Raw genomic sequence first — 25,979 nt, 5'->3', positions numbered from 1 at the left:
CGCACCAGCAGCTGCTGAATCCGCCCCACATCCCACTGCCCGAGTGCTGCTCCTCGCTTCCTCCCAGGCCCTGCAACCCAGGACCTCATGGGGCTGCAGCCCATAGGAACAGCCTCCACGCTGCTAACATGCGCCCTGCCCCAGGGCCCCTGCCCTCCTCAGGGCACAAGTGGGGAAACTGAGGCACAGTGCCAAGGGGCCTCTCCTGAGGGGCCCTGGCTGAGGCGGGGTCTCATGACTTGCACTCGCAGGCCGGGCTGGGATCAGGCAGATCAGCCACCCCCGCACTTGTGGATGCCGGCGCGGCGCACACACAACGCGCTGGGACAGTCACTTTTATTGGAACACCTTAAATAAGCCAAATATATTACCAGCCGCCCTCCCCCGTAAATCCCCGAGTCTGCACTCACCAGTGCAGCGCGTGCGGGGGGCAGGGGGCCTGGTGCCGCCGGGCGGGGGCTGGGCCCCTGGGCGACGCAGCTGGGGGCACGCCCCAGCCTCCATAGTGCAAACAGACCTGCCCCCGCCCGTGTCCAGCCGCCACCGAGGGGCTGTGGGGGGATCGTCCCTTAGCGGGCAGCAGGGCCCGGGCCCCTTCCCCACGGCGGACGGCGGCTGTCGCCCCCGCTCAGCTCACCCGTTACCCAGCAGACTTGGCCCCTCGCCCGTGTGATGGGCAAAGGGCCCCCCCGCCCCCCAGGCTTAGCGGCCATTGCTCGGCTCGGGGGGCCGGGGAGCGAATGCGCAGGGGCAGGGCAGAGCCTGGGGGCCCAGAGTGACCCCAACGGCGCCTGCTCAGGGCCCCCCACTCCTCTCCAACGCCGGCCCAGAGACTCCGGGTGGCCCTGCAGCCTCGTGCTCCGTGTCTGCTCACCGGAGCCCCCGCAAGGGAGTGGGGTGCGAAGCCCCAGGGGGGCATGAGCTGGGCCCGGTTCCCCTCCTGGGGGAAGCGCTGCCCTGATGGGGCAGCCACGTGATTGCGCCTCAGCCCGGGGCTGCCTGGCAGCACCTGCCCTCCGCAGCAGCCCCCCCCTCGCGCCTGCAGGGAGCCCGCCCCACGGCGCTGCTGGGGCCATGCCTGGCCTGCAGCTCCCGCACGCTGACCCCTCCCCTACGGCCAGACAGGATCCGTGGCTCAGGCCGTGGCCACGACGGACGGCATCACGCCTGCGGGCAGTGGGCCTGGGGTCGCCATGGTACCCGGGCACCGTGCCCAACTCTGCACCCAGCCGGCCCATCGCCCGCCTGCCCGGCCCTAGGACTGCGCCTCCGGCAGCTTCTGGCTGGGCTGGGGCGGGCGCCTGGGGGGACGGCCCCGGTCCTGGCAGAGGCTCGTGGCCTCGCAGGTGAGGTGCTGGTAGCGGGGCGGGCTGGGCGCAGGCCGATGGCAGACGGAGGCGAAGCTGAAGCCGAAGGGGCCCAGGCAGCAGCCAGGACAGGCCAGCACGTCCTCCTGCTCCAGCACGGCGCCGGAGCCGGGCAGAGGCAGGGCGCTCGAGGGCTCCGGCCGCGCCACGGGGGGCACGCTGAGCTCCGAGAAGCCGTGCTCCTGGCCGCGGCCCCAGCCGTGCGGGGTGCTCACCACCACGCTGCTGTTGAGGGGCAGGTCGCTGAGGGGCCGGGGGGGCCAGGGCTGGGCGCCCGACGCCGAGGTGCTGATGGTGCTGCTGGCGAGCGGCGGGGCGGGCGCCGGCTCCGGCGCGGGGCTCTCGGGGCTGCGGTCCGTTAGCTCTAGCGCAGGGGCACAGGGAGGGGGGGAGCTCCCTGACAGCTCCCCCGCTGCCCCCCAGTTCCGAGCGGGGAAGGGGCCGCGGAGATGGGGGCTCCGTCCAGGCGCTGGGGACTCCCCACCCGGCGCCAGGCCCCCCCGGCGGGCTGGCTCGGGGGAGGCGGGCAGCGAGCGGCACTTGCGCACTAGCCCCGGGGGGGCGGAGAAGTCGCACTGCACCTCCACCCCGGGCTCGGGCGTCAGGAGCTGGCAGGGGCCGGGCGGCGGCAGGTCGAAGGTCAGCGAGATGACCGACTTGCTGGGCGTGTCGAAGAGCTTGATCTTCCCGCCCTGCAGGTCCTGGCGCTGGGAGAAGGGGTTGAGGCGGGGCGGTGGCGCCTCCGGTTCCTGGGACGGGAGCCCGTCCGAGCGGCTGCGGGCCGGGCGGGGGTCGGGCTGCAGGCGGGGCCGGCTCCGATCACGCGGCGGCGGCTGTTCCGGGATTGCCGGATCGCTCCCTGCGGGGCCTGGCGCAACGGAGACAGCGGGTTAGCGACCCCTGGCCTCCACCCCGCCATGGCCAATGGTGCCCACCCGCCAGCGTGGCCAGGGGCTGCGGGCACCGGGCGGGAGAACCCCCGGGCACCAGGCTGCTACTTCGCCCGCCCTGTGGTAGCACACGTGGGTCACGCCGCCCCATCACCTCCCTTGTGCCCTGCACATCCCGCCTGATGCCCCGGGCTGGGGGCCCCCAGTGGGGGCTCCGTGGGGAGAGGGACGGGCCACCCCCCAGCACCCCTGGCTGGCTGCACGGGGCCTGGGGCGGGCTGACCAGAACCCTGCGGGGGGGACAGCACCCCGGTCTGGCCATGTGGCAGGCCCTGGGCCACGGCCGGCCCCAGCGTGGCGCTATCGGCATTCTGATGGGAACAAGAGCTGGCCAGCAGGTGTCCAAGGCCGTCTCAGCGCCTGCAGGGCCCAGCTCTGGCCACAGGGGGGCAGCACATGACCTAGCGGTCCCTCCAGCTCCAGCAGCGCCAAGGGCCGTGGGTGCTCCCTGGAGCGGGCCCCTGGGGACCTGCAGGACGGACAGGTCCGGGGAGGCGCAGTCCCGTTGCTGTTGGGCGTGGCCGGGGGCCCGGTACCGTTGGGCTCACTCTCCCCGTTGCTCTGCGGGTCGGCTCCGGTGCCCCTCGCTCCCCGCTGCTGCTCCAGGAGGGCCTCCAGGCGCTGTGTGATCTCCACGAAGGCAGGTCGGGCCGTGGGCTCCATCTGGGGGGAATCGGCACATCACCCACGGCCACATGGCCCCAACCGGCACCCGCCAGCCAGACCCGCCAGCCCCTGCCCCGCGGGACCCGGGGAGCAGCGATGGGGAGGAGGCAAAGGCGAGTCGCCCCAGAGAAGGGAACCTCGCCCACGTTAGGGAGCCGGCGAGCACCTGGCGGGGGGAGGGGAGGAGGCGGGCGCCCCCCTTTGGGGGAGGGGAAGGCCCGGGGGGGTACATACCCGGCAGCAGTGGAAGGCCAGCTGCAGGAAGGCCGCAGGGCAGTCGTCCCCCACCATGTTGCAGAAAGCGGCAACGTCCAGCCCAAAGTCCTGCCCGGGGAGAGGCAGGAATCAGCGACAGCCCGAATCATGGGGCAGGGCAGGCAGCCTGCGCCCCTCCCGGAGCCCCTCTGCGTCCAGCTCCTGTGCCGGACAGTGCCCCGGGGGTCTCAGCCGGGGCCCCACAGACCACAGCGGCAGGAAGTGCCGGGGAGCCCAGGGGCTGGGCCCGTGTCCCGCACTCGCAGGCCTGCGCCGCGTCGCTCGCGACGTTACCGGCGGCGGCTCCTGGGGACACCAACAGGCCTCGGCCACCTCTCGTGGAAGGCGGCAGGCGAGCGCTGGGCGGACAAGGGGCCCCCAGTGGGGCCGGGCCACGGCTGAGGGCTTGGCTGTGACCGGGGCCGGGAGGGCCGATGACCCACCGGACAGAGGACGTGCCCCAGACAGGGTGCGAGAGCAGCGGGTACCGGACCTGCCGAGCTCTGGGCGCCCCGAGAGCCTGGCCCGTCGCCGGTCCCTGGCATCCCCCCTGGTGCTCCACCCCCGAGGCACCCTCCCCGCGGAGCTCCCACCAACCCGCGCCCCCACGTTACCTCGGTGCGGGGCAGGTAGTCCGGGTCCGCCGGGACCCGCGCCAGGGTCTCGCACAGGATGATGCCGTAGGCAAAGACGTCGGCCTGTGGGGAAGTGCGAGGGGCTTGGCAGCGGGGCCGAGGGAACCCGGATGCCCCTTCGCGGGGCACGCAGGGGCCAGGACGTCCCGGCTGCTTCCTGCCGGGGCTACGGCCCAGCCGCACCTCACAGCCACCCACCCCAGCCTCTCCCAGTGGGGGGCGCCGTGGGGCGGGGCAGGAGCTGCTGGGGGGGGGGGAAGCTCCCAGTCACTCCAGCACCAGCCTCTCCCAGTGGGGGGCGCCGTGGGGCAGGGCAGGAGCTGCTGGGGGGGGGGGGGGAAGCTCCCAGTCACTCCAGCCCCGGCCTCTCCCAGTGGGGGGCGCTGTGGGGCGGGGCAGGAGCTGGTGGGGGGGGAGGGGGGAAATGCCCAGTCACTCCAGCCCCGGCCTCTCCCAGTGGGGGGCGCTGTGGGGCGGGGCAGGAGCTGGTGGGGGGGAGGGGGGAAATGCCCAGTCACTCCAGCCCCAGCCTCTCCCAGCGGGGGGCGCCGTGGGGCGGGGAGCTGCCGGCGGGGCGCTGTGGGGGGCAGGTGGGGCGCAGGCTGGTTCAGGAAGCTCTAAAGCGACTGAACAGAAGAACCAGAGGAGCGGCGGGTGGCAGGAAAGGCTGGTGGCCAGGGTCAGCGAACACACAGCCCCGGCCCTCCCCTTCACGCCCCCTTGCCCCCCCGGCACACACCCTGCTGGCTGCCAGGCTGGCACCGCCCCCGGGGCACAGACACTCGGGCCCTGGCCCTGCCAGCCTCCCCCGGCGCCCGGAGCCACCAACCTTCTCATTGTAGAGCTCCCCCCGCAGCACCTCCGGCGCCATCCAGTACGGCGAGCCCACCACGGCCAGCGGCTCCTTCTGGCCCCCCTCGCTGGGGGGCAGAGCAGCAGGGTTAGCCCCGAGCCACCCCGCCGGGCAGCCCCCAGGTCCTCTCTGTCAGCTGGGGCACCGCCAGCCCCCCACGAGGCAACCTGCAGCCCAAAGGCCCCCTCCCCCAGCTGGGACACCGCCAGCCCCCCACGTGGCAACTTGCAGGCCAAGGGTCCCCTCCCCCAGCCCCCCACGAGGCAACCTGCAGCCCAAAGGCCCCCTCCCCCAGCTGGGACACCGCCAGTCCCCCACGAGGCAACCTGCAGGCCAAGGGTCCCCTCCCCCAGCCCCCCACGAGGCAACCTGCAGCCCAAAGGCCCCCTCCCCCAGCTGGGACACCGCCAGTCCCCCACGAGGCAACCTGCAGGCCAAGGGTCCCCTCCCCCAGCCCCCCACGAGGCAACCTGCAGCCCAAAGGCCCCCTCCCTTAGCTGAGGCACCACCAGCCTCCCATTTCCCCGTCCCCAGCCGGGCAACCCCCAGCCCCTCAGCTCCCCTCGCCAGCCTCTCCAGTTTCCTGCCTCGCTGGGGCATTTCCAGACCCTGCCTCCCCCTCCCCAGCCAGGAAACCCACGGCCCTTGTCTGAGGGGATTGGATTTTTGAGGGGAACTTGCAAAACACTGTAGCAACCACTGTTGTATGTTTGCACCTAATCTTGTGGCAAGGGGGACCCGGGAGGGGTCTCTGGAAAGCTGATGCTTGGTGGGGTCCGTCTGTGCTGCTCTTGTGCGAGTGTGATTGTTGGAGTGAAGTTGCGCGAGTGCGATCGTCAGGGGTGCAGTTGCGCGGGTGTGACTGTCGGGGGTGCAGTTGCGCAAGTGTGACTGTCGGGGGTGCAGTTGCGCGGGTGTGACTGTCGGGGGTGCAGCTGCACGGGTGTGATCATTGTGGGTGCAGTTGAGCAAGTGCGATTGTTGGGGGTGCAGTTGCGCAGGTGTGATCATTGTGGGTGCAGTTGAGCAAGTGCGATTGTCGGGGGTGCAGTTGCGCAGGTGTGATCGTTGTGGGTGCAGTTGAGCAAGTGCGATTGTCGGGGGTGCAGTTGCGCGGGTGTGACTGTCGGGGTTGCAGTTGCGCGGGTGTGACCGTCGGGGTTGCAGTTGCGCGGGTGTGACCGTCGGGGGTGCAGTTACAAGCGGTGCCTGTGCGCTTGTATTTCACGTTTGCTTCTGGGAGACTCTAGAGGCCTCGCCCGCCTCTGGCGATGGGCAGCACTTGACTGACAATGCACCTGCTGCCCATCCACATGGGCGCTTGGCCGGGGCGGTCAGACCAGCCAGGGCCGCTGCCCTACAAGGACGGAGTCAGGCAGGGACAGGTCTGTCCATGGGCCAAACTCCACCCGGGCAGGTCCCTTCCCGCGGCGAGCGCGAGGGGGTCCCCACGCGGGTGAGGGGACAGAGGGGCCCTGGGGTCCTTCACAACCCTGCTCACGCTGAGCTCGGGAGGCCTGGGGACCCGGCCCAGAGCGGGCGCATTGCAGAGACTGTTCTCAGGCGGCAGCTCGCTCCCCATCGGCCCACGAGCTTTGGGATGGGCGTGTGCGGGCGGATCCGTGGCACTGCCCCGCTCAGCCGTCCCGCCCTTTGCGTGACGAACCTCTCGCTGGTGATGCTACCGGACGGGCCCAGCCAGCTCGCTTGGGCGAGAGCCCAGCTGTGAACTGGCCTGGGACCAGGGCCGGTCCCTCGGGACTCGGAGAGCCTGTTCGGAGGTGGGGGATGGGTTATCACCTCTCCCCTGTGGTAGGGGGGCACAGGGATGTCTGAGGGGAGGTGGGGGATGGGTTATCACCTCTCCCCTGTGGTAGGGGGGCTGGGGGGCACAGGGAACGCTGGGGTGTCTGAGGGGAGGTGGGGGATGGGTTATAACCTCTCCTCTGTGTAAGGGGGGGCTGGGGGGGCACAGGGAGCACTGGGGTGTCTGAGGGGAGGGGGGATGGGTTATAACCTCTCCCCTGTGTAAGGGGGGCTGGGGGGCACAGGGAGCACTGGGGTGTCTGAGGGGAGGTGGGGGATGGGTTATAACCTCTCCCCTGTGTAAGGGGGGCTGGGGGGCACAGGGAGCGCTGGGGTGTCTGAGGGGAGGTGGGGGACGGGTTATAACCTCTCCCCTGTGTGAGGGGGGCTGGGGCACAGGGAGCACTGGGGTGTCTGAGGGGAGGTGGGGGATGGGTTATAACCTCTCCCCTGTGTAAGGGGGGCTGGGGGGCACAGGGAGCGCTGGGGTGTCTGAGGGGAGGTGGGGGACGGGTTATAACCTCTCCCCTGTGTGAGGGGGGCTGGGGCACAGGGAGCACTGGGGTGTCTGAGGGGAGGTGGGGGATGGGTTATAACCTCTCCCCTGTGTAAGGGGGGCTGGGGGGCACAGGGAGCACTGGGGTGTCTGAGGAGAGGTGGGGGATGGGTTATAACCTCTCCCCTGTGTAAGGGGGGCTGGGGGGCACAGGGAGCACTGGGGTGTCTGAGGAGAGGTGGGGGATGGGTTATAATCCCTCACCGGTGTAAGGGGGGGCTGAGCGGGGCACGGGGGCGCCGGGGCGCCTGAGGGGTTTTACTGGCCGGGGGGGCAGCTGAGGCGCTGGGTGCGGCTGGTTCGGTGCCATGCGGGGGGGACCCAGGCTGGGGCTGTGAGCAGCCCTGGCTCTGAGCCCCTCGCCCTGACCCGCCCCCCAGCACTGCCCCAGACCACTGTGATATTAACCACTCGCCACGCCCCGCCAGAGCAACCTTGTGTGACGTAGTGGGGGTACCTGGCTGGTTTCTATGCTGCTGGCTCTGGGGGAACCCCCACTGGCTGCCGTGGGTACCACGACCCAGCAAAACAGGATGAGTCACTATGCAAACCAGTGGCCAGACACCCCCCATGGAGAGGAACAAAGGAAGGTGGATGCTGCCCTGGCTGGGGGGCAGGGCTGGAAGAGGGTTAGTTAGTTGCTGTCTGAGAGCATGGAGGAGAGCCTAGGGAAAGGGGCTGGGATTTAGGGGCCCAGTCTCCCCCATCTCAAGGGGGCCTGAGGCATCCTAGCCCAGCTCTGTGACCAGATTCCATCGGTGCTGTGCTGTATCCTGGAGAGGCAATAAACTTCCTCTATTCCACCGGCTGGTGCAGTCTGTTTGTGCCATTTTGGGGTGCAGGAGACGGGGAACCCCCAACGCGCCGTCACACCTTGCGCCCTCACTGGCCCCCTCCCCCAATCCCCTGCATCCCCGCCCCCAGCTCCGCCCCACCCTGCCCGGCGCGGCTGGCTCTGGGGCGGGACGTGTCCGGGGGCCGGGCCCCGCTCACCTGTAGACGGGGATCTTCTCGGCCAGGCCGAAGTCGCCCACCACGGCCGTGTAGCCCTCGTCCTCGCGCCGCACCAGGCAGTTCTGGGCCCGAGAGGAGACGTCAGGCCGCCCGCCCCCCACACCCACCCCGGGGCCCCTATGGGCCGCCGAGGGGCCCGGGCACCCCCCCCCCCGGGTCAGTCTCCAGCCGTGCGGGCGGCAGAGCGAGGCCCCGGCTCAGCAGCGCCCCAGCCAGAGGGCGGCACCGACCCCGGCTTGTCCCAGGGCCCCTGCGGCTTCCATGGGGCCGGGTCAGCACAGGCTGGTTCTGAGCCCCCCACACCAGGGGCCAGTCCGCGGCACTGCCAGGGATGGGGGCCACGGGGGAGGGGTCCCGATGGCCACAGGCTGGCAGAGTGGTGGGGGAGGGGCGCTGGGGGAGGGGCCCCGATGCCCACGGGCTGGCGGAGTGGTGGGGGAGGGGCGCTGGGGGAGGGGTCCCGATGCCCACGGGCTGGCGGAGTGGTGGGGGAGGGGCGCTGGGGGAGGGGCCCCGATGCCCACGGGCTGGCGGAGTGGTGGGGGAGGGGCGCTGGGGGAGGGGTCCCGATGCCCACGGGCTGGCGGAGTGGTGGGGGAGGGGCGCTGGGGGAGGGGTCCCGATGCCCACGGGCTGGCAGAGTGGTGGGGGAGGGGCGCTGGGGGAGGGGTCCCGATGCCCACGGGCTGGCAGAGTGGTGGGGGAGGGGCGCTGGGGGAGGGGTCCCGATGCCCACGGGCTGGCGGAGTGGTGGGGGAGGGGCGCTGGGGGAGGGGTCCCGATGCCCACGGGCTGGCGGAGTGGTGGGGGCGGGGGGCTGCCCACCTTGGAGGTGAGGTCGCGGTGGAAGATGCCCTTGGAGTGCAGGTAGCGCAGGCCGCGGGCGATGTCCAGGGCCAGCCGGACGCGCACGGCCCACGAGAGGGGCACCGGGCTGTCCAGGAGCTGCTCCAAGTTCCCACCGTTGATGTACTGCCGGGGAGGGGGGCGGGGAGCGCGGCCTCAGGCCCTGGCATTCCTGTGGGGCCTCCCCTCTGCCGCCCGCCCCTTCCCCCTGCCCCATCTTCCCTTCCCCCTCCCCCGTGGCCTGCCCCTCTGCCCTTCTCCCCGTGGCCTGCCCTTCTGCCGCCCGCCCCCTCCCCCGTGGCCTGCCCTTCTGCTGCCCTCCCCCTCCCCCGTGGCCTGCCCTTCTGCCCTTCTCCCCGTGGCCTCCCCTCTGCCGCCTGCCCCCTCCCCCGTGGCCTGCCCCTCTGCCCTTCTCCCCGTGGCCTGCCCTTCTGCCGCCCTCCCCCTCCCCCCCTGCCCCCTGCCTGCCCTGCCCCCTCCCCCTCCCCCGTGGCCTGCCCCCTGCCCTTCTCCCCGTGGCCTGCCCTTCTGCCGCCCGCCCCCTCCCCCGTGGCCTGCCCCTCTGCCCTTCTCCCCGTGGCCTGCCCTTCTGCCGCCCTCCCCCTCTCCTGTGGCCTGCCCTTCTGTCCTTCTCCCCATGGCCTGCACTTCTGCCGCCCTCCCCCTCCCCCGTGGCCTGCCCCTCTGCCCTTCTCCCCGTGGCCTCCCCTCTGCCGCCCGCCCCCTCCCCTGTGGCCTGCCCCTCTGCCCTTCTCCCCGTGGCCTGCCCCTCTGCCCTTCTCCCCGTGGCCTGCCCTTCTGCCGCCCTCCCCCTTCCCCGTGGCCTGCCCCTCTGCCCTTCTCCCCGTGGACTCCCCTCTGCCGCCCGCCCCCTCCCCTGTGGCCTGCCCCTCTGCTCTTCTCCCCATGGCCTGCCCTTCTGCTGCCCTCCCCTACCCCGTGTCCTGCCCCTCTTCCCTTCCCCCTCCCCCGTGGCCTGCCCCTCTGCCCTTCTCCCCGTGGCCTGCCCTTCTGCCGCCCTCCCCTCCCCCGTGGCCTGCCCTTCTGCCCTTCTCCCCGAGGCCTGCCCTTCTGCTGCCCTGCCCCTCCCCCATGGCCTGCCCCCTCTTCCCTTCCCCTCCCCCATGGCCTGCCCCCTCTTCCCTTCCCCCTCCCCCGTGGCCTGCCCCTCTGCCACCCTCCTCACCAGGCCCCTCCACACTCCCCACCACCTGCATGGGACCTACCCCTCCGCCACTCTGCACCCCCAACCCTCTCCCCAGCGAGCCCCTGCCCCCGCCCCCCTCCCTGCCCACTTCCCAGTGAGCCCATCCCTGCTGTTCAGAGCCACTCCCCATTCTTGCCCCATTTCCTTAAGTTCCAGCTCTGGCCCCCCACATCTCCTATGGCCCCCCTACCTGGGTCCCTCAGCCCCATCTCCAGCACCCACGGGGCAATCACCTCCCCCCGCCCCAGTGCCCCCCACAGCACCCGGGGGGGCTCCCAGACCATGTGCACCCCCAGAACCGGTGACAGATGCCCACTGGCTAGGTACCCTCCCCCCAGCCCCGCCCACGTGCCCCTGGAGGAGCACCCCGGGCCCCTCTTACCTCCGTGAGCGCGTGCAGCTGCCCCTGGTGCACACAGACCCCCATGAACCTGAGCAGAGAGGGGGTGGGTCAGGCCAGCAGCGCTGGGGACCCACCAGGCCGGGGAGGGACGGCTCCTCGGCCCAGCACGTGCCAATCGGGGCAGGGAGCCGGCCCCAAGTCCTGGCCAGAGGCAGCCGGCAGGGCCAGGCCCCCGCGAGGGCCATGGAGCCAGGACATGCCCAGGGGGGTCACGGGGGCCAGAGGGGGGGCAGGGGGCCATGCTCAGGGGACCACGGGGGGAGCAGGGGGTCATGCCCAGAGGGGCCACGGGGGCCAGAGGAGGGCAGGGGGCCATGCCCATGGGGCCAGGGGGACGGGAGGGGGCCATGCCCAGAGGGGGGGCAGGGGGCCATGCCCAGGGGTGGTCACAGGGGGCAGGGGGCCATGCCCGGGGGATTCCGGGGGGCCAGAGGGGAGGCAGGGGGACATGCCCAGGGGGGTCACTGGGGGGGCAGGGGGCCATGCCCGGGGATCCCGGAGGGTCTGGGGGGGCAGGGGGCCATGCCCGGGGGATTCCGGGGGGCCAAAGGGGAGGCAGGGGGCCATGCCCAGGGGGATTACGGGGGGCAGGGGGCCATGCCCGGGGGGATTACGGGGGGCAGGGGGCCATGCCCGGGGGATTCCGGGGGGCCAGAGGGAGGCAGGGGGCCATGCCCAGGGGGATTACGGGGGGCAGGGGGCCATGCCCGGGGGATTCCGGGGGGCCAGAGGGGAGGCAGGGGGACATGCCCGGGGGATTATGGGGGGGCGGGGGGCCATGCCCGGGGGATTCCGGGGGGCCAAAGGGGAGGCAGGGGGACATGCCCAGGGGGATTACGGGGGGCAGGGGGCCATGCCCGGGGATCCCGGAGGGTCTGGGGGGGCAGGGGGCCATGCCCGGGGATCCCGGAGGGTCTGGGGGGGCAGGGGGCCATGCCCGGGGGGATTACGGGGGGCAGGGGGCCATGCCCGGGGATCCCGGAGGGTCTGGGGGGGCAGGGGGCCATGCCCGGGGGGATTACGGGGGGCAGGGGGCCATGCCCGGGGATCCCGGAGGGTCTGGGGGGGCAGGGGGCCATGCCCGGGGGATTCCGGGGGGCCAAAGGGGAGGCAGGGGGTGGGTCTGGGGGGGCAGGGGGCCATGCCCGGGGGGGGGGGCCATGCCCGGGGATCCCGGAGGGTCTGGGGGGGCAGGGGGCCATGCCCGGGGGGATTACGGGGGGCAGGGGGCCATGCCCGGGGATCCCGGAGGGTCTGGGGGGGCAGGGGGCCATGCCCGGGGATCCCGGTGGGTCTGGGGGGGCAGGGGGCCATGCCCGGGGGGATTACTGGGGGGGGGGGGCCAAAGGGGAGGCAGGGGGCCATGCCCAGGGGGATTACTGGGGAGGCAGGGGGCCAAAGGGGAGGCAGGGGGCCATGCCCAGAGGGATTACAGGGGGCAGGGGGCCATGCCCGGGGATCCCGGAGGGTCTGGGGGGCAGGGGGCCATGCCCGGGGGGATTACGGGGGGCCAAAGGGGAGGCAGGGGGCCATGCCCGGGGGATTCCGGGGGGCCAAAGGGGAGGCAGGGGGCCATGCCCAGGGGGATTACTGGGGAGGCAGGGGGCCATGCCTGGGGGATTCCGGGGGGCAGGGAGCCATGCCCGGGGATCCCGGAGGGTCTGGGGGGGCAGGGGGCCATGCCCGGGGATCCTGGAGGGCCTGGGGGGGCAGGGGGCCATGCCCGGGGGGATTACGGGGGGGCAGGGGGCCATGCCCGGGGATCCCGGAGGGTCTGGGGGGGCAGGGGGCCATGCCCGGGGGGATTACGGGGGGCAGGGGGGCAGGGGGCCATGCCCGGGGGGATTACGGGGGGCAGGGGGCCATGCCCGGGGGGATTACGGGGGGCAGGGGGCCATGCCCGGGGATCCCGGAGGGTCTGGGGGGCAGGGGGCCATGCCCGGGGGGATTACGGGGGGCAGGGGGCCATGCCCGGGGATCCCGGAGGGTCTGGGGGGCAGGGAGCCATGCCCGGGGATCCCGGAGGGTCTGGGGGGCAGGGAGCCATGCCCGGGGATCCCGGTGGGTCTGGGGGGCAGGGGGCCATGCCCGGGGATCCCGGTGGGTCTGGGGGGACAGGGGGCCATGCCCGGGGGTCTCTGTGGCCCCTCACCTGAGGATGTTGGGGTGCGAGAGCCGGTTCATGAGCTGCACCTCGCGCAGCATGTTCCCGCGGTTGCTCATCAGCTTGTTCATCTTCAGCACCATGATCTGGCCGGACTGGCGGTGCCGCACCTGGGGCAGGGCAGAGCCAGCGTCAGGCCCGGGCTGCAGCAGGAGCCAGAGGAGCCGGAGCTCGGGCCAGGCACCCTGCCAGCTTCGCGCACACACCCCAGCGGCCAGCTGAACGCCCAAGGCCCTCACAGGGAGACACGCGGGCCAGTCCCTGCTCTGGGGGAAACTGAGGCACAGGGCGGGGAGGCCTGGGTCAAGCACAGAAGTGGGCCTCCAGCCTAGGAATTGCTGGCTCCCCATGTCCCCTCCACTGACCCACGCTGGCCCCGCAGCCGCACGGGGCCCCAGACCAGCTGCTAGAGAACCAGGTCACACACACCAGCGCCAGGTGGGAGGCAGCATGGCCTAGTGGGCAGAGCACAGGGCTGGGAGCCAGGGCCCTAAGGGCTGACACAGCCATCCCACCCGAGCCTCAGTTTCCCTTGGAAGGAGGGGAGGGGCTCTGCGCCGCAGCACCAGGGCCTTAGCAGCTGGGGCCCGGGGCCAGGGGAAGGGGCACGCCGCTCAGGGGCCGACACTGACCCCCAGACCGGGCCCCGGGAGCTGCGTTACCGGGACGGCCCAGGGATCGCCAGACCGGAGGCAGCAGCCGGGGTCCGTCCTCCCGACACACGCAGACCCCGTCTCTCGTCAGGGAGCCCCAGCGCACATGGAGCCCCACTGCGACAGACACGCATAACCCTACCGCCAGCACACGGCCAACACGCGTGTGCACGGCTGACACATGGAGCGGTACCGCCATGCGCACACGGCTGACATATACACGCACATGGCAGACGGGCACTGCTGCAAGGAAGCTCGCAGCACCCGGGTCAGAGTCTGCCCGGGGGGTCCCTGGGCTCTGGGGTGGGACGAAAGGGCCGTCCCCATTTCTGGAGGGCAGCGGAGACCCCCCCTCGGCCCAGCTGCCTGCCGGGAGGGGCCTGCGCGGAGCAGCCCCTGGCCTGGGAGCCGCAGGCGGGCTCAGGCATTCCTCAGCCCTGCCGTCAGCGCCCGCGCCTGCCCTTTTTAGTCCATGTGCTGCGCGCCTGTGCCGCCCCCCGGCTCCCCTCCGCCCCCCCGGCTCCCCTCCGCCCCCCCGAGCTGCCCTCCAGCCCCCCTTCCCCTTCCCCTCCCCCGCCCCCCCCGAGCACCCCTTTCCCTGCCTGGTCTGCCCCCCTCCACTTTCCCTTCCCTCCGCCCCCCCCCCCGAGCTGCCCTCCAGCCCCCCTTCCCCTTCCCCTTCCCCCTGGCCTGCCTCCCTCCACTTCCCCTTCCCTCCGCCCCCCCGAGCTGCCCTCCAGCTCCCCTTCCCCTTCCCCCCGGCCTGCCTCCCCCAGTTCCCCTTCCCTCCGCCCCCCCGAGCTGCCCTCCAGCCCCCCTTCCCCTTCCCCCCGGCCTGCCTCCCCCAGTTCCCCTTCCCTCCACCCCCCCGAGCACTCCTTCCCATGCCTGCCCTGCCCCCCCAGCTCCCCTTCCCCTGCCTGGTCTGCCCCCCCCTCAGTTCCCCTTCCCTTTGTCCCCCCCGAGAGCCCCTGCTTGTCCTCTGTCCCCCCCCCCCCACCGAGTTCACCCTCTCCCCCGAGCTCCCTCATCCAGCCCCTCCCCCCGGCCCTGCCCCACACCCAGCAGCTCTAAGCCTTTTAGTGGAGACCAAACCACGCAGCCAGCAACCCGGAGCACCCGTGGCTCAGCCCTGAGCTCCCTGCGGGGCCACCCAGCTGGGCTCCGTGGAAGGTGCTCGGCCGTGGGGCTGGGCCCAGGAGGCCCCTCCCCACTCTGACCCCCTTGAGCAGAGCTGGGAGCCCCCTGACCCGCTCCACAGCTGCCCGGCTGGCACAGGGACCCGGGGCCCTTGGGCGCGTAGCAGAACCACGAAGAGAACCCAAGGGTCAGGGGGCTCCCAGCGCGGCCACGGCAGGGGTCCGGGGGGGGGCTCCCAGCGCGGCCACGGCAGGGGTCCGGGGGGGGGGTCCCAGCACGGCCACGGCAGGGGTCCGGGGGGGGGGCTCCCAGCGCGGCCACGGCAGGGGTCCGGGGGGGGGGTCCCAGCACGGCCACGGCAGGGGTCCGGGGGGGGGCTCCCAGCGCGGCCACGGCAGGGGTCCGGGGGGGGTCCCAGCGCGGCCACGGCAGGGGTCCGGGGGGGGGGCTCCCAGCACGGCCACGGCAGGGGTCCGGGGGGGGGCTCCCAGCGCGGCCACGGCAGGGGTCCGGGGGGGGGGTCCCAGCACGGCCACGGCAGGGGTCCGGGGGGGGGCTCCCAGCGCGGCCACGGCAGGGGTCCGGGGGGGGGCTCCCAGCGCGGCCACGGCAGGGGTCCGGGGGGGGGGCTCCCAGCGCGGCCACGGCAGGGGTCCGGGGGGGGGCTCCCAGCGCGGCCACGGCAGGGGTCCGGGGGGGGTCCCAGCGCGGCCACGGCAGGGGTCCGGGGGGGGGCTCCCAGCGCGGCCACGGCAGGGGTCCGGGGGGTCCCAGCGCGGCCACGGCAGGGGTCCGGGGGGGGGGTCCCAGCGCGGCCACGGCAGGGGTCCGGGGGGGGGTCCCAGCACGGCCACGGCAGGGGTCTGGGGGGGGCTCCCAGCACGGCCACGGCAGGGGTCTGGGGGGGGGCTCCCAGCACGGCCACGGCAGGGGTCTGGGGGGGGGCTCCCAGCACGGCCACGGCAGAGGTCCGGGGGGGGGCTCCCAGCGCGGCCACGGCAGGGGTCCGGGGGGGGGGTCCCAGCGCGGCCACGGCAGGGGTCCGGGGGGGGGTCCCAGCGTGGCCATGGCAGGGGTCTGGGGGGGGGGGGCTCCCAGCATGGCCACGGCAGGGGTCCGGGGTCTTTCGCGGCGAGGCGGTTACGTTTCGTGGCTGTTGCCTTTGAGTAACCTTGTTGCTACGGCTGCACAGCGTCCCACCGATGCCACCAAGTGTCCCGGGCCCACCCACGTGGCTTCACCGCCTCCTGACACTGGCCCCCACATCTCCCGCTCCAGCCCCTGAGCTCTGCTCATATCCTGCCTCTGTGCCTCTCTGAGCAAAGACCCCCCACTGGGTGGCAATTGACACACAAGGGAAACTGAGGCACACACATGCGGGGGGGGGTCATAAAACAGGAGAGAAAATTCCCACGTTGTCTCGGATGGACCATTGGTCCGGCCCGGCAGCGCCGCCCCCACGTTCTTCTGACGGCCAGGACGGGGGCTGCTGCGCCACAGGGACAGGAGGCCTGGCTCCGTGGGCTGCTCTGGGCGCTCGCCTGTGGGGGAAGGATCCCCAGGGCAGGAAGGGCTCTGGATGCCCCTGTGACGTCGGGGAGGGGGGGGGGGCTGCACAGTCACTGGGCTGGGCAGTGGCTGGTGCTGCGTGGGCTGGGGGTGACCCCTGCTGGCCGCTGTCTGTAGCACTGCCCGGGGGGGGGGGGCCCTGAGCACCAGCACTAGGCCGGGGAAGGGGTGTGACAAGGGGGGGCTGCCGGGGGGAGGAGTGCTCGTGGGGGGGCAGGGGGCAATACCGCAGAGAAGAGACTGAGCCGAGTGCTGGGGGCTGCGGACCCGCCCCAGGGGTCGGAGGCTGCCGGCCCCTCACTCCGATGCCCTCGCCGAACCCGGAGCAGCAATAGCCCCCCTGTTCGGAGTCCCCTCTGGCTGCGGACGGGCGCAGGGTCGGGGTCCCCAACGCGCCGTCACCCCCCGACCTGCCCGGAGGCAGAGACAAGCCTGGACGCCGGCACAGGCCAGGCTGTCCCCGGGACTCAGGGCAGGCAGCTGGAGCCGCCCAGGCACAGCCAGGCTCCCCGGGGCGCAATGCCAGCCTGCTGGGGTGCGTCAAGCTGTGGGCGCGCTGCCCCCCAGCACCCGGCACTCTCGGCAGGGCAGGGCCCCACGCCGGGCAGGCACAGGCAGAGCGGCCGGGCACACAAGGGCCGCCCTCCAGCACAGAGCTGCATTCCAGGCACACAGGCCCCCGGCAGGGCCCTGCTCCCCTGGGGGTACGTCCCAGCACCCCCCAGCCGGGAGCCAGCAGGGGGACGCGGCCTGGCAGACGGGCACCGGCCGGGGGACCCGCAGCCTGGGCGAGGCAGCAGGCGGCGCGGGAAGGGCCGTGACTAGCTGCAGCCCCCAGCCCCGTCCCGCTAGCCAGCCTCGGCCCACGTCGCAGGCCAGGAGAGGGGCTCTGCCCGGCGGATCCCCTTGCTCCGGCAGCGAGCGGGGCTGGGCCAGGCCCACGGGCGGCAGCGGCGGCACCCCTGAGAAGGGGGGTGCAGCCGGGAGTCCCCTGGCACTGAGGCTGGACCCCAAGGCCCCGCACCGCTCAGCCCAGGGCTCAGCCCAATGTCCTTCTATGGGGCCAGCCCCCCCAGGCCGAGCGAGCCAGCCCCCCAGCGGGAAGGGGCACCCCGCTCTGCCGGCCACACGCCAGCCCGGAGAAAGGGCAGCAGAGCCCCCGAGCCCCCCCACTGGGCAGGCAGCTGCATGGGACAGACAGGGCCTGGGGCCCCCCACCCCTGCAGCACCCCAGAGCCCCCGAGAGCCACTCTACCTGCCCCATACGGAGTTCCCCCCCAGGCAGCGACCCCCCCCCTTGCCCTGCCCAGCCCCCCGGCAAACCTATGGCGCCAGCTCCCCCAGCACGGGCCCCTGGAACCCCTCTAGCAACATTCCCTGCCCCCCGCTGGGACCCCCAGGTGCCTTTGAACACCCCCTGCCCAGCCAGCTGTCTACCCCACCCCCACTGCTCTGGCACCCAGTAACCAGCCGGCCCCCCAAAGCCCATCTCCGGGCAGGGCTCCCCTGCGCCTCCCCTCTCCGGCGGCGCCCAGGGCCAGCAGGGACGGGGTTAAGGCCGAGTACGCGCCGCCGGCCTCCCACACACGCTGCTGACAAGGCTGCAGCTGGCGCCCGGCTCGCCTGTGCAGCAAGCGTGGGGCGCGGCCGAGCACCCCGGGCCCGGGCGTGGTGCCGGGAGCCTGCGCCCCGTTCCTGCACCTGCCCAGTGGCCCCGGCAGCTCCCCCGCCCGGCACCCCCTCTTCGTGCAGCTCCCGCGGGGCCCCACGCCTGCTCCCCAGGGCCACGAGGCACCCGGCTCCTGCCCCCCAGCACCGAGAGGAAACCCCAGGCCAGCCCTGCCCCTGTCACTCCAGCTCCCCCCACCCCCGGGTGCAGAGACCCAGGGCCCCAGCTGCCCTGGGCAAAGCCAGGGAAGGGGCCGGCACCAGCAGGGTCTCATGCACCTCAGGCCCAGATGCCCCTCCAGCAGGGGCAGCCCCATGGGGGGGGAGTCACGGCCCCCTGCAAGAAGCTGCACCTCCCCCGCTCTGCGCTGGCCCCCCTCTGCACTGGCCCTGCGCCCTGGAATCCCGGCACATTCCCCAGAGCTGAGCTCAGCCAGGCAGCCACCCGCAGCCGCTCCTGCCCACGCCCCACGGGGCTGGCTGGGCACCCCCCAGCGGGACTCCCGGCCTGGCTCCCGGGGGCTGCCCCGAGATCCACGCCGACGACAGACTCCAGCCCCAGGGAGCCACGCTGCCCAAGCAGCTGCCCCAAGATCCACACCACCCACAGCCACTGGCACCAGGGAGCCACGCTGCCCAAGCAGCTGCCCCAAGATCCACGCCACCCACAGCCACTGGCACCAGGGAGCCACGCTGCCCAAGCAGCTGTGCCGAGATCCACGCCACCCACAGCCACTGGCACCAGGGAGCCACGCTGCCCGAGCAGCTGTGCCGAGATCCACGCCACCCACAGCCACTGGCACCAGGGAGCCACGCTGCCCGAGCAGCTGTGCCGAGATCCACGCCACCCACAGCCACTGGCACCAGGGAGCCACGCTGCCCGAGCAGCTGTGCCGAGATCCACGCCACCCACAGCCCCCGGCACCAGGGAGCCACGCTGCCCGAGCAGCTGTGCCGAGATCCACGCCACCCACAGCCCCTGGCACCAGGGAGCCACGCTGCCCAAGCAGCTGTGCCAAGATCCACGCCACCCACAGCCACTGGCACCAGGGAGCCACGCTGCCCGAGCAGCTGTGCCGAGATCCACGCCACCCACAGCCACTGGCACCAGGGAGCCACGCTGCCCGAGCAGCTGTGCCGAGATCCACGCCACCCACAGCCACTGGCACCAGGGAGCCACGCTGCCCGAGCAGCTGTGCCGAGATCCACGCCACCCACAGCCCCCGGCACCAGGGAGCCACGCTGCCCGAGCAGCTGTGCCGAGATCCACGCCACCCACAGCCACTGGCACCAGGGAGCCACGCTGCCCGAGCAGCTGTGCCGAGATCCACGCCACCCACAGCCCCCGGCACCAGGGAGCCACGCTGCCCGAGCAGCTGTGCCGAGATCCACGCCACCCACAGCCCCCGGCACCAGGGAGCCACGCTGCCCGAGCAGCTGTGCCGAGATCCACGCCACCCACAGCCCCTGGCACCAGGGAGCCACGCTGCCCGAGCAGCTGTGCCAAGATCCACGCCACCCACAGCCCCTGGCACCAGGGAGCCACGCTGCCCGAGCAGCTGTGCCGAGATCCACGCCACCCACAGCCACTGGCACCAGGGAGCCACGCTGCTCCGGCCTGCTGGGGGGGGGGGGGAAATCTCCATCAGCAGCACAGTCTGCCCCTCCCCCACTGGGCTGGGCACAGCCTGGGCCCCTCCGTGCGGCGGGCACCATGCCCCAGGCCAGCCTCCCCAGACTCCCCAGCATGCACAGCTCCTGCGCCGAACAGCCAGGACGCTGCCTCTGCTCAGCCACAGGGGCCAGTCCACAGCTGACGCTCCAGGCGTGTTACCAACACGAGCGAACACCCAGCCAGGGTCGGCAGCACAGCAGAAATAAACAATCAATAGCCAGTGGAAACCAGGGGAGTAGAACGGGGGCAGACAGACAGCAGCTGGGAGAAATGAGACGCGATCCGGAGTAGAGCACTGATAAGGGAAGCCAGACACATCACAGAGAACTCCATGGCTAGCTGGGCCAAGGACAGGAAACGGAGTTTTTTTAAGGCATGTCAGGAACAAAAGAAAACTCACCTAGGCCGCAGACCTGTTAGATGGACGTGGCCCAGGGGCTCATGTGACACAAAATGCAGGAGCATTGAAAAGCAATTTGGTTCTGAATTTGGAAGAAGCAGGAGGCGGCACGTTCCAGGCCGGCCGGGATGGCGGGGGGGGGGGGGGCACGTTCCAGGCCGGCCGGGATGGCGGGGGGGGGGGGCACGTTCCAGGCCGGCCGGGATGGCGGGGGGGGGGGAGGGGGGAGGCACGTTCCAGGCCGGCCGGGATGGCGGGGGGGGGGGGGGGGGGGGGGGGAGGCACGTTCCAGGCCGGCCGGGATGGCGGGGGGGGGGGGGGGGCACGTTCCAGGCCGGCCGGGATGGCGGGGGGGGGGGGCACGTTCCAGGCCGGCCGGGATGGCGGGGGGGGGGGGGGGGGCACGTTCCAGGCCGGCCGGGATGGCGGGGGGGGGGGGGGGGGCACGTTCCAGGCCGGCCGGGATGGCGGGACCAAGGACAATGTTTAGCCGTAGACGTTGCCTCGCACTCATTAAGTCAGCAGGTCTCGGTCCCTTGCGCCCAAGAATCCCACATGAGCCGGCCGAGGAGCCGGCCACGGCAGAGGGAACTGCAGGGGACCCCGGGAAAGCGCTAGAGGTCGAGCAGGGAGGCTGGCGTAGGACCTGGACCACACGCTGGGAAAGGGATGGGCGGACGGGCGGCTTTCTGGAGACCAGGCCTGGCCACGTGGGCCCGATCTCCGTGCGGCACGGCGCTCACAACGGTAACGGCAGGTGAACGCCCGGTGGAGGGGCGACACCCTGCATGGGCTGGGGGGGTCCCTAGGCCCTGCCCCCCGGCCGCAGCCAGAAGAGACTCCCAGTCTGCAGGGAGAACAGGAGGGTTACGGGGTCGCAGGAGGGATGTTCAGTATCGACTAACCGAATAGTCGATGAACCTCATGAATTATCGGTTACTCGCCTAGTCTCCAGTCCCCAGGTAGCCCCGTCTGTGTGTGTGGGGGGGGGGGGGTGTCTCAGCTCCCAAAGCCGGAACTGAGCCGAGCTCCCTGCCTGCCCGGCTCCCGACACACTTGAGCGCAGAGCCGCAGCAGGGTAGGTCCCGACCCGGTGCAAGCCGGGACTGAGCCGGGCTGCTGGCCAGCCTGCTAAACCCTCTACCGGCCGGGGGGCAGGGTGTGTGGGCGGGGCGGGGGCCCCCAGCATTAGCCTATAAGCTTTTGCCTCGTGGTTAATCGACTCCACTATCGCACCCTAGCTCCCAGGGGCACCGCGCAGCACAGACGTGTGCGCCCGGGAGGCCGGGTAACGGCGGCACAGACGCCCAGACGCCAGCCTGGCTGGAGGCGGCTTTGGCCAAGCCAGGCCTGGGCTCGCACGGGGGATGGGAGAGAGCCCGGGGAAAGCCCAGCTGGAGCGCCAGGATCCCCGACACGGCCCCCAGCGGGATCCCGGACTGGGCCGGGGCGCAGCCCCTAAAACTGCCTCCCGCTGCCAAGACAAGCAGGGCACTGGGGCGCGCCCACACGCCCTCTTCTGCCGAGGGAGGGGCCAGGGAGCCCCACGCTGCCCCACGCCAGCCCCAGCAAAACAAGCAGCAGCCTGCGGCGGAGACACGACAGCCCACGAGCCCCACGGCAGGCACGGCCCTGGCCCCATAGTCCCAGGCACAATGGGTCACCCCGGCAGCCCACGAGCCCCACGGCAGGCACGGCCCTGGCCCCATAGCTCCCGGCACAATGGGTCACCCCGGCAGCCCACGAGCCCCACGGCAGGCACGGCCCTGGCCCCATAGCTCCCAGCACAATGGGTCACCCCGGCAGCCCACGAACCCCACGGCAGGCACGGCCCTGGCCCCATAGCTCCCGGCACAATGGGTCACCCCGGCAGCCCACGAGCCCCACGGCAGGCACGGCCCCGGCCCCATAGTCCCAGCTACAATGGGTCACCCCGGCAGCCCACGAGCCCCACGGCAGGCACGGCCCCGGCCCCATAGTCCCAGCTACAATGGGTCACCCCGGCAGCCCACGAGCCCCACGGCAGGCATGGCCCCGGCCCCATAGTCCCAGCTACAATGGGTCACCCCAGCAGCCCACGAGCCCCACGGCAGGCATGGCCCCGGCCCCATAGTCCCAGCTACAATGGGTCACCCCGGCAGCCCACGAGCCCCACGGCAGGCATGGCCCTGGCCCCATAGCTCCCAGCACAATGGGTCACCCCGGCAGCCCACGAACCCCACAGCAGGCACGGCCCCGGCCCCATAGCTCCCAGCACAATGGGTCACCCCGGCAGCCCACGAGCCCCACGGCAGGCACGGCCCCGGCCCCATAGTCCCAGCTACAATGGGTCACCCCGGCAGCCCACGAGCCCCACGGCAGGCACGGCCCTGGCCCCATAGCTCCCAGCACAATGGGTCACCCTGGCAGCCCACGAGCCCCACGGCAGGCACGGCCCCGGCCCCATAGCTCCCAGCACAATGGGTCACCCCGGCAGCCCACGAACCCCACGGCAGGCACGGCCCTAGCCCCATAGCTCCCAGCACAATGAGTCACCCCGGCAGCCCACGAACCCCACGGCAGGCACGGCCCTGGCCCCATAGCTCCCGGCACAATGGGTCACCCCGACAGCCCACGAACCCCACGGCAGGCACGGCCCTGGCCCCATAGCTCCCGGCACAATGGGTCACCCCGGCAGCCCACGAACCCCACGGCAGGCACGGCCCTGGCCCCATAGCTCCCGGCACAATGGGTCACCCCGGCAGCCCACGAACCCCACGGCAGGCACGGCCCTGGCCCCATAGCTCCCGGCACAATGGGTCACCCCGGCAGCCCACGAACCCCACGGCAGGCACGGCCCTGGCCCCATAGCTCCCGGCACAATGGGTCACCCCGGCAGCCCACGAACCCCACGGCAGGCACGGCCCCGGCCCCATAGCTCCCGGCACAATGGGTCACCCCGGCAGCCCACGAGCCCCACGGCAGGCACGGCCCCGGCCCCATAGCTCCCGGCACAATGGGTCACCCCGGCAGCCCACGAACCCCACGGCAGGCATGGCCCTAGCCCCATAGCTCCCAGCACAATGGGTCACCCCGGCAGCCCACGAGCCCCACGGCAGGCACGGCCCTAGCCCCATAGCTCCCAGCACAATGGGTCACCCCGACAGCCCACGAACCCCACGGCAGGCATGGCCCCGGCCCCATAGCTCCCAGCACAATGGGTCACCCCGACAGCCCACGAACCCCACGGCAGGCACGGCCCCATAGCCCCCAGCACATCGGGCTCCCTGCGAGCCAGCCCTGCAGGCCACGGTGCAGATGCTCATGGGAGCCCGGCTCAGGGCGACAACGGGGCTGCTCCCCCAGGCCCAGTGATGCCACCGCCACGCCCTGCCCCCAGCAGGCAGGAAGGGCTGGTCCTCTGCCCACAACTGGCCCCAGCGGGGGTGGGGGGGAGGGGGGAACGGTTATGGGCCCAGCACCCCCACCCAGACAGCGCAGCGCCAGTGCTGCCCATGCAGCTGCCACACACAAGGGCAAGGGCCCTACTCTGCCCAGCCCCACCCCACCGCGTGCCAGGGGACCCGCCCCCTCGCCCCACAGGCGCCGCTCACACCCAGAGCCCCGGCCCTACAGCTCCCAGCCCGTAGACAGCCCCAACACCCCTCAGCCTGCCTCAGCGCAGCCTGCGCCCCACAGCCTGCGGCGGGGCCCCCGCTCAGCACGCACCAGCCCCGCCCCTCACACGCACCAGCCCCCTGCCCTGGCAGCCTCACACTCACACAGCAGCTCAGCACAGGAGGGGGCAGAAGTACCCGGGGCAGCCTGGCCAGGGGACGGGACACCCCACCTAGAAACACCCCCCTTAGTGCCCAGGCCCGGGGCCCAGCGGGCCGGCTCCCCCCAGCCTTCCAAAGGGCAGGAGGTGGGGGGAGCACAAGGCTGGTGTCTGGCGTGTCCGGGCCGGAGCCTGGGGGGGAAGCCACATCCAGGAGGTTCAGGGCTCCCCTGGGCAGGCCGAATGCTGGGCCCAGAGCCCGGAGGAAAGCAGGAGGCTGGGGGAGCCAGGCACGTCCATGGCGCCGGCCGGGGGCTGTTCCTTCAGTAGCCAGGGCCCTCTAGCACCCAGCCCCTGGCCAGCGCCCGCTCAGACCCTCCCCCCGGCTTCTAGGCCCTGGCCACAGCCCAGCGCCCGTGCCTGGCCCTGAGGAGCTGGCCGGGGAGCCCTGGCAGTCACAGAACCTGCCCCAGCCACAGGGCTCGGGCCAGGGGCACCGGCCACGACACGGCCCCCCCGACCCGGCCACATGCCCTGTCACCCACCATCCACACAGGCCTGCCCCATGCGCTGTGCCTGGCCCCTGCCCCTTTCGAGCACCAGGCCCCACATGGCCCTCCACACATGCCCATCGCCATGGCGCCCAGTCCCTCACCCCTCTGAGATGCCCTGCCCCACGCTGCCCGTCCCGCGCTGCCCGTCCCCAGGTGCCCCACGCTGCCCGTCCCGCATTGCCCGTCCCCGAGTGCCTGCTCCAGGCTGCCCGTCCCCAAGTGCCCCACGCTGCCCGTCCCGCATTGCCCGTCCTGTATTGCCCGTCCCACACTGCCCGTCCCCGAGTGCCTGCCCTGGGATGCCCGTCCCCAGGCGCCCCACGCTGCCCGTCCCGCATTGCCCGTCCCCGAGTGCCTGCCCTGCACTGCCCGTCCCCAGGTGCCCGTCCCCAGGCGCCCCACGCTGCCCGTCCCACGCTGCCCGTCCCGCATTGCCCGTCCCCAGGTGCCCGCCCTGCGCCGCCCGTCTCGCACTGCCCGTCCCCAGGCGCCCCACGCTGCCCGTCCCCAGGTGCCCGCCCTGCGCCGCCCGGCCCCAGGCGCCCCGCACCTTGAAGACCTCGGAGAAGAAGCCGGCTCCGATCTTCTCGCAGTAGAAGTCGTCGATGCGGGCCAGGGTGGAGACGGCGCTGCGCAGGGCCCGGTAGGAGGAGGGCCGGAGGCGCCCACCGCCCTGCCAGGCAGCCGGGGGGTCCCGGTCACCCTCGCCCAGCCAGTCCACCCGCAGGGCCAGCCCGGGCCGCCAGGCCAGCTTCTCCCAGTCCATGTCGGGCGCGCCGGGCACCCCCAGCGCCATTCACATGGTGCCCGGCTCGGCCCCTGCCCGGGCGCAGCTCCCCGCGCAGCGTCCGGCCCGGGCCCAGGGGCGCTGCCAGGTGCGGGGCCGGAGAGCCCCGGGTGCGCGGCAGCAGGGCTAGGGGCGGCGCGGGGGAGGGCATCGGGGGGTCATGCCCTGGGGTGGGCCGGGGGCGAGGCGGGGGCCGGGCAATGGCCGGGGCGGGCGCGCCGGAGGGGGCAGCCGAGGGGCGCAGCGGGGCCCGGCCGGGCTCGTCTCCGCTTCGCTGCGGCTGCTCCCGCGGCCCTGGGAGCGACGGGGCCCGGAGAGGCGGAGCCGGGGCGGGGCGAGCCCTTAACTCCTTGGGTCCCAGCGCCCGGCGCGGCTCCCTCCGGCCTCCTGCCCGCCGGACAGACAGCGCGCCGGGGCGCGGGAGCAGCCAGCGCCTGCCTGGGGCCCGACACCCAGCGCCCGGGCCGGGACCCCCAACGCCCAGCACCCCCGACACCCAGCGCCCGGACCGGGACCCCCAACGCCCAGCGCCCCCGACACCCAGCGCCCGGACCGGGACCCCCAGCGCCCAGCGCCCCCGACACCCAGCGCCCGGGCCGGGACCCCCAACGCCCAGCGCCCCCGACACCCAGCGCCCGGGCCGGGACCCCCAGCGCCCAGCGCCCCCGACACCCAGCGCCCGGGCCGGGACCCCCAGCGCCCCCGACACCCAGCGCCCGGGCCGGGACCCCCAGCGCCCAGCGCCCCCGACACCCAGTGCCCGGGCCCGGCCCCCAAATATCCAGCGCCCCCGACACCCAGCGCCCGGACCGGGACCCCCAGCGCCCCCGACACCCAGCGCCCGGGCCGGGACCCCCAGCGCCCCCGACACCCAGCGCCCGGACCGGGACCCCCGACACCCAGCGCCCCCGACACCCAGCGCCCGGGCCGGGACCCCCGACACCCAGCGCCCCCGACACCCAGCGCCCGGGCCGGGACCCCCAACGCCCCCGACACCCAGCGCCCGGGCCGGGACCCCCAACGCCCAGCACCCCCGACACCCAGTGCCCGGGCC

The 25,979-nt window shown here is 73.1% G+C and overlaps 1 protein-coding gene across 2 annotated transcripts; it reads right to left on the bottom strand.

The window, feature by feature from the left end:
* Positions 1–321: 321 nt before the first annotated feature.
* On the bottom strand, positions 322–25,233 carry TESK1 (testis associated actin remodelling kinase 1). 2 transcript variants are annotated; one of them, XM_089779497.1, is made up of 10 exons: positions 24,689–25,233; positions 12,711–12,832; positions 10,538–10,586; positions 8,928–9,074; positions 8,082–8,164; positions 4,703–4,793; positions 3,853–3,936; positions 3,218–3,307; positions 2,854–2,980; positions 322–2,235 (listed from the first exon to the last, which is right to left on the bottom strand). In XM_089779497.1, exons 1-10 carry the CDS (start codon positions 24,932–24,934, stop codon positions 1,256–1,258), a joined length of 2,019 nt encoding a protein of 672 aa, XP_089635623.1. In that variant the 5' UTR covers positions 24,935–25,233; the 3' UTR covers positions 322–1,255. The 2 variants fall into 2 exon arrangements, with proteins under 2 accessions (XP_089635623.1, XP_089635624.1); XM_089779498.1 differs by having other exon boundaries at positions 2,866–2,980.
* Positions 25,234–25,979: the final 746 nt, after the last annotated feature.

This window comes from Pelodiscus sinensis, chromosome 6 (genome assembly GCF_052426305.1).
Source record: "Pelodiscus sinensis isolate ZL-2025 chromosome 6, ASM5242630v1, whole genome shotgun sequence".
NCBI classification, from domain to species: domain Eukaryota; kingdom Metazoa; phylum Chordata; order Testudines; family Trionychidae; genus Pelodiscus; species Pelodiscus sinensis.
This window is presented reverse-complemented; position numbering and strand designations above follow the sequence as displayed.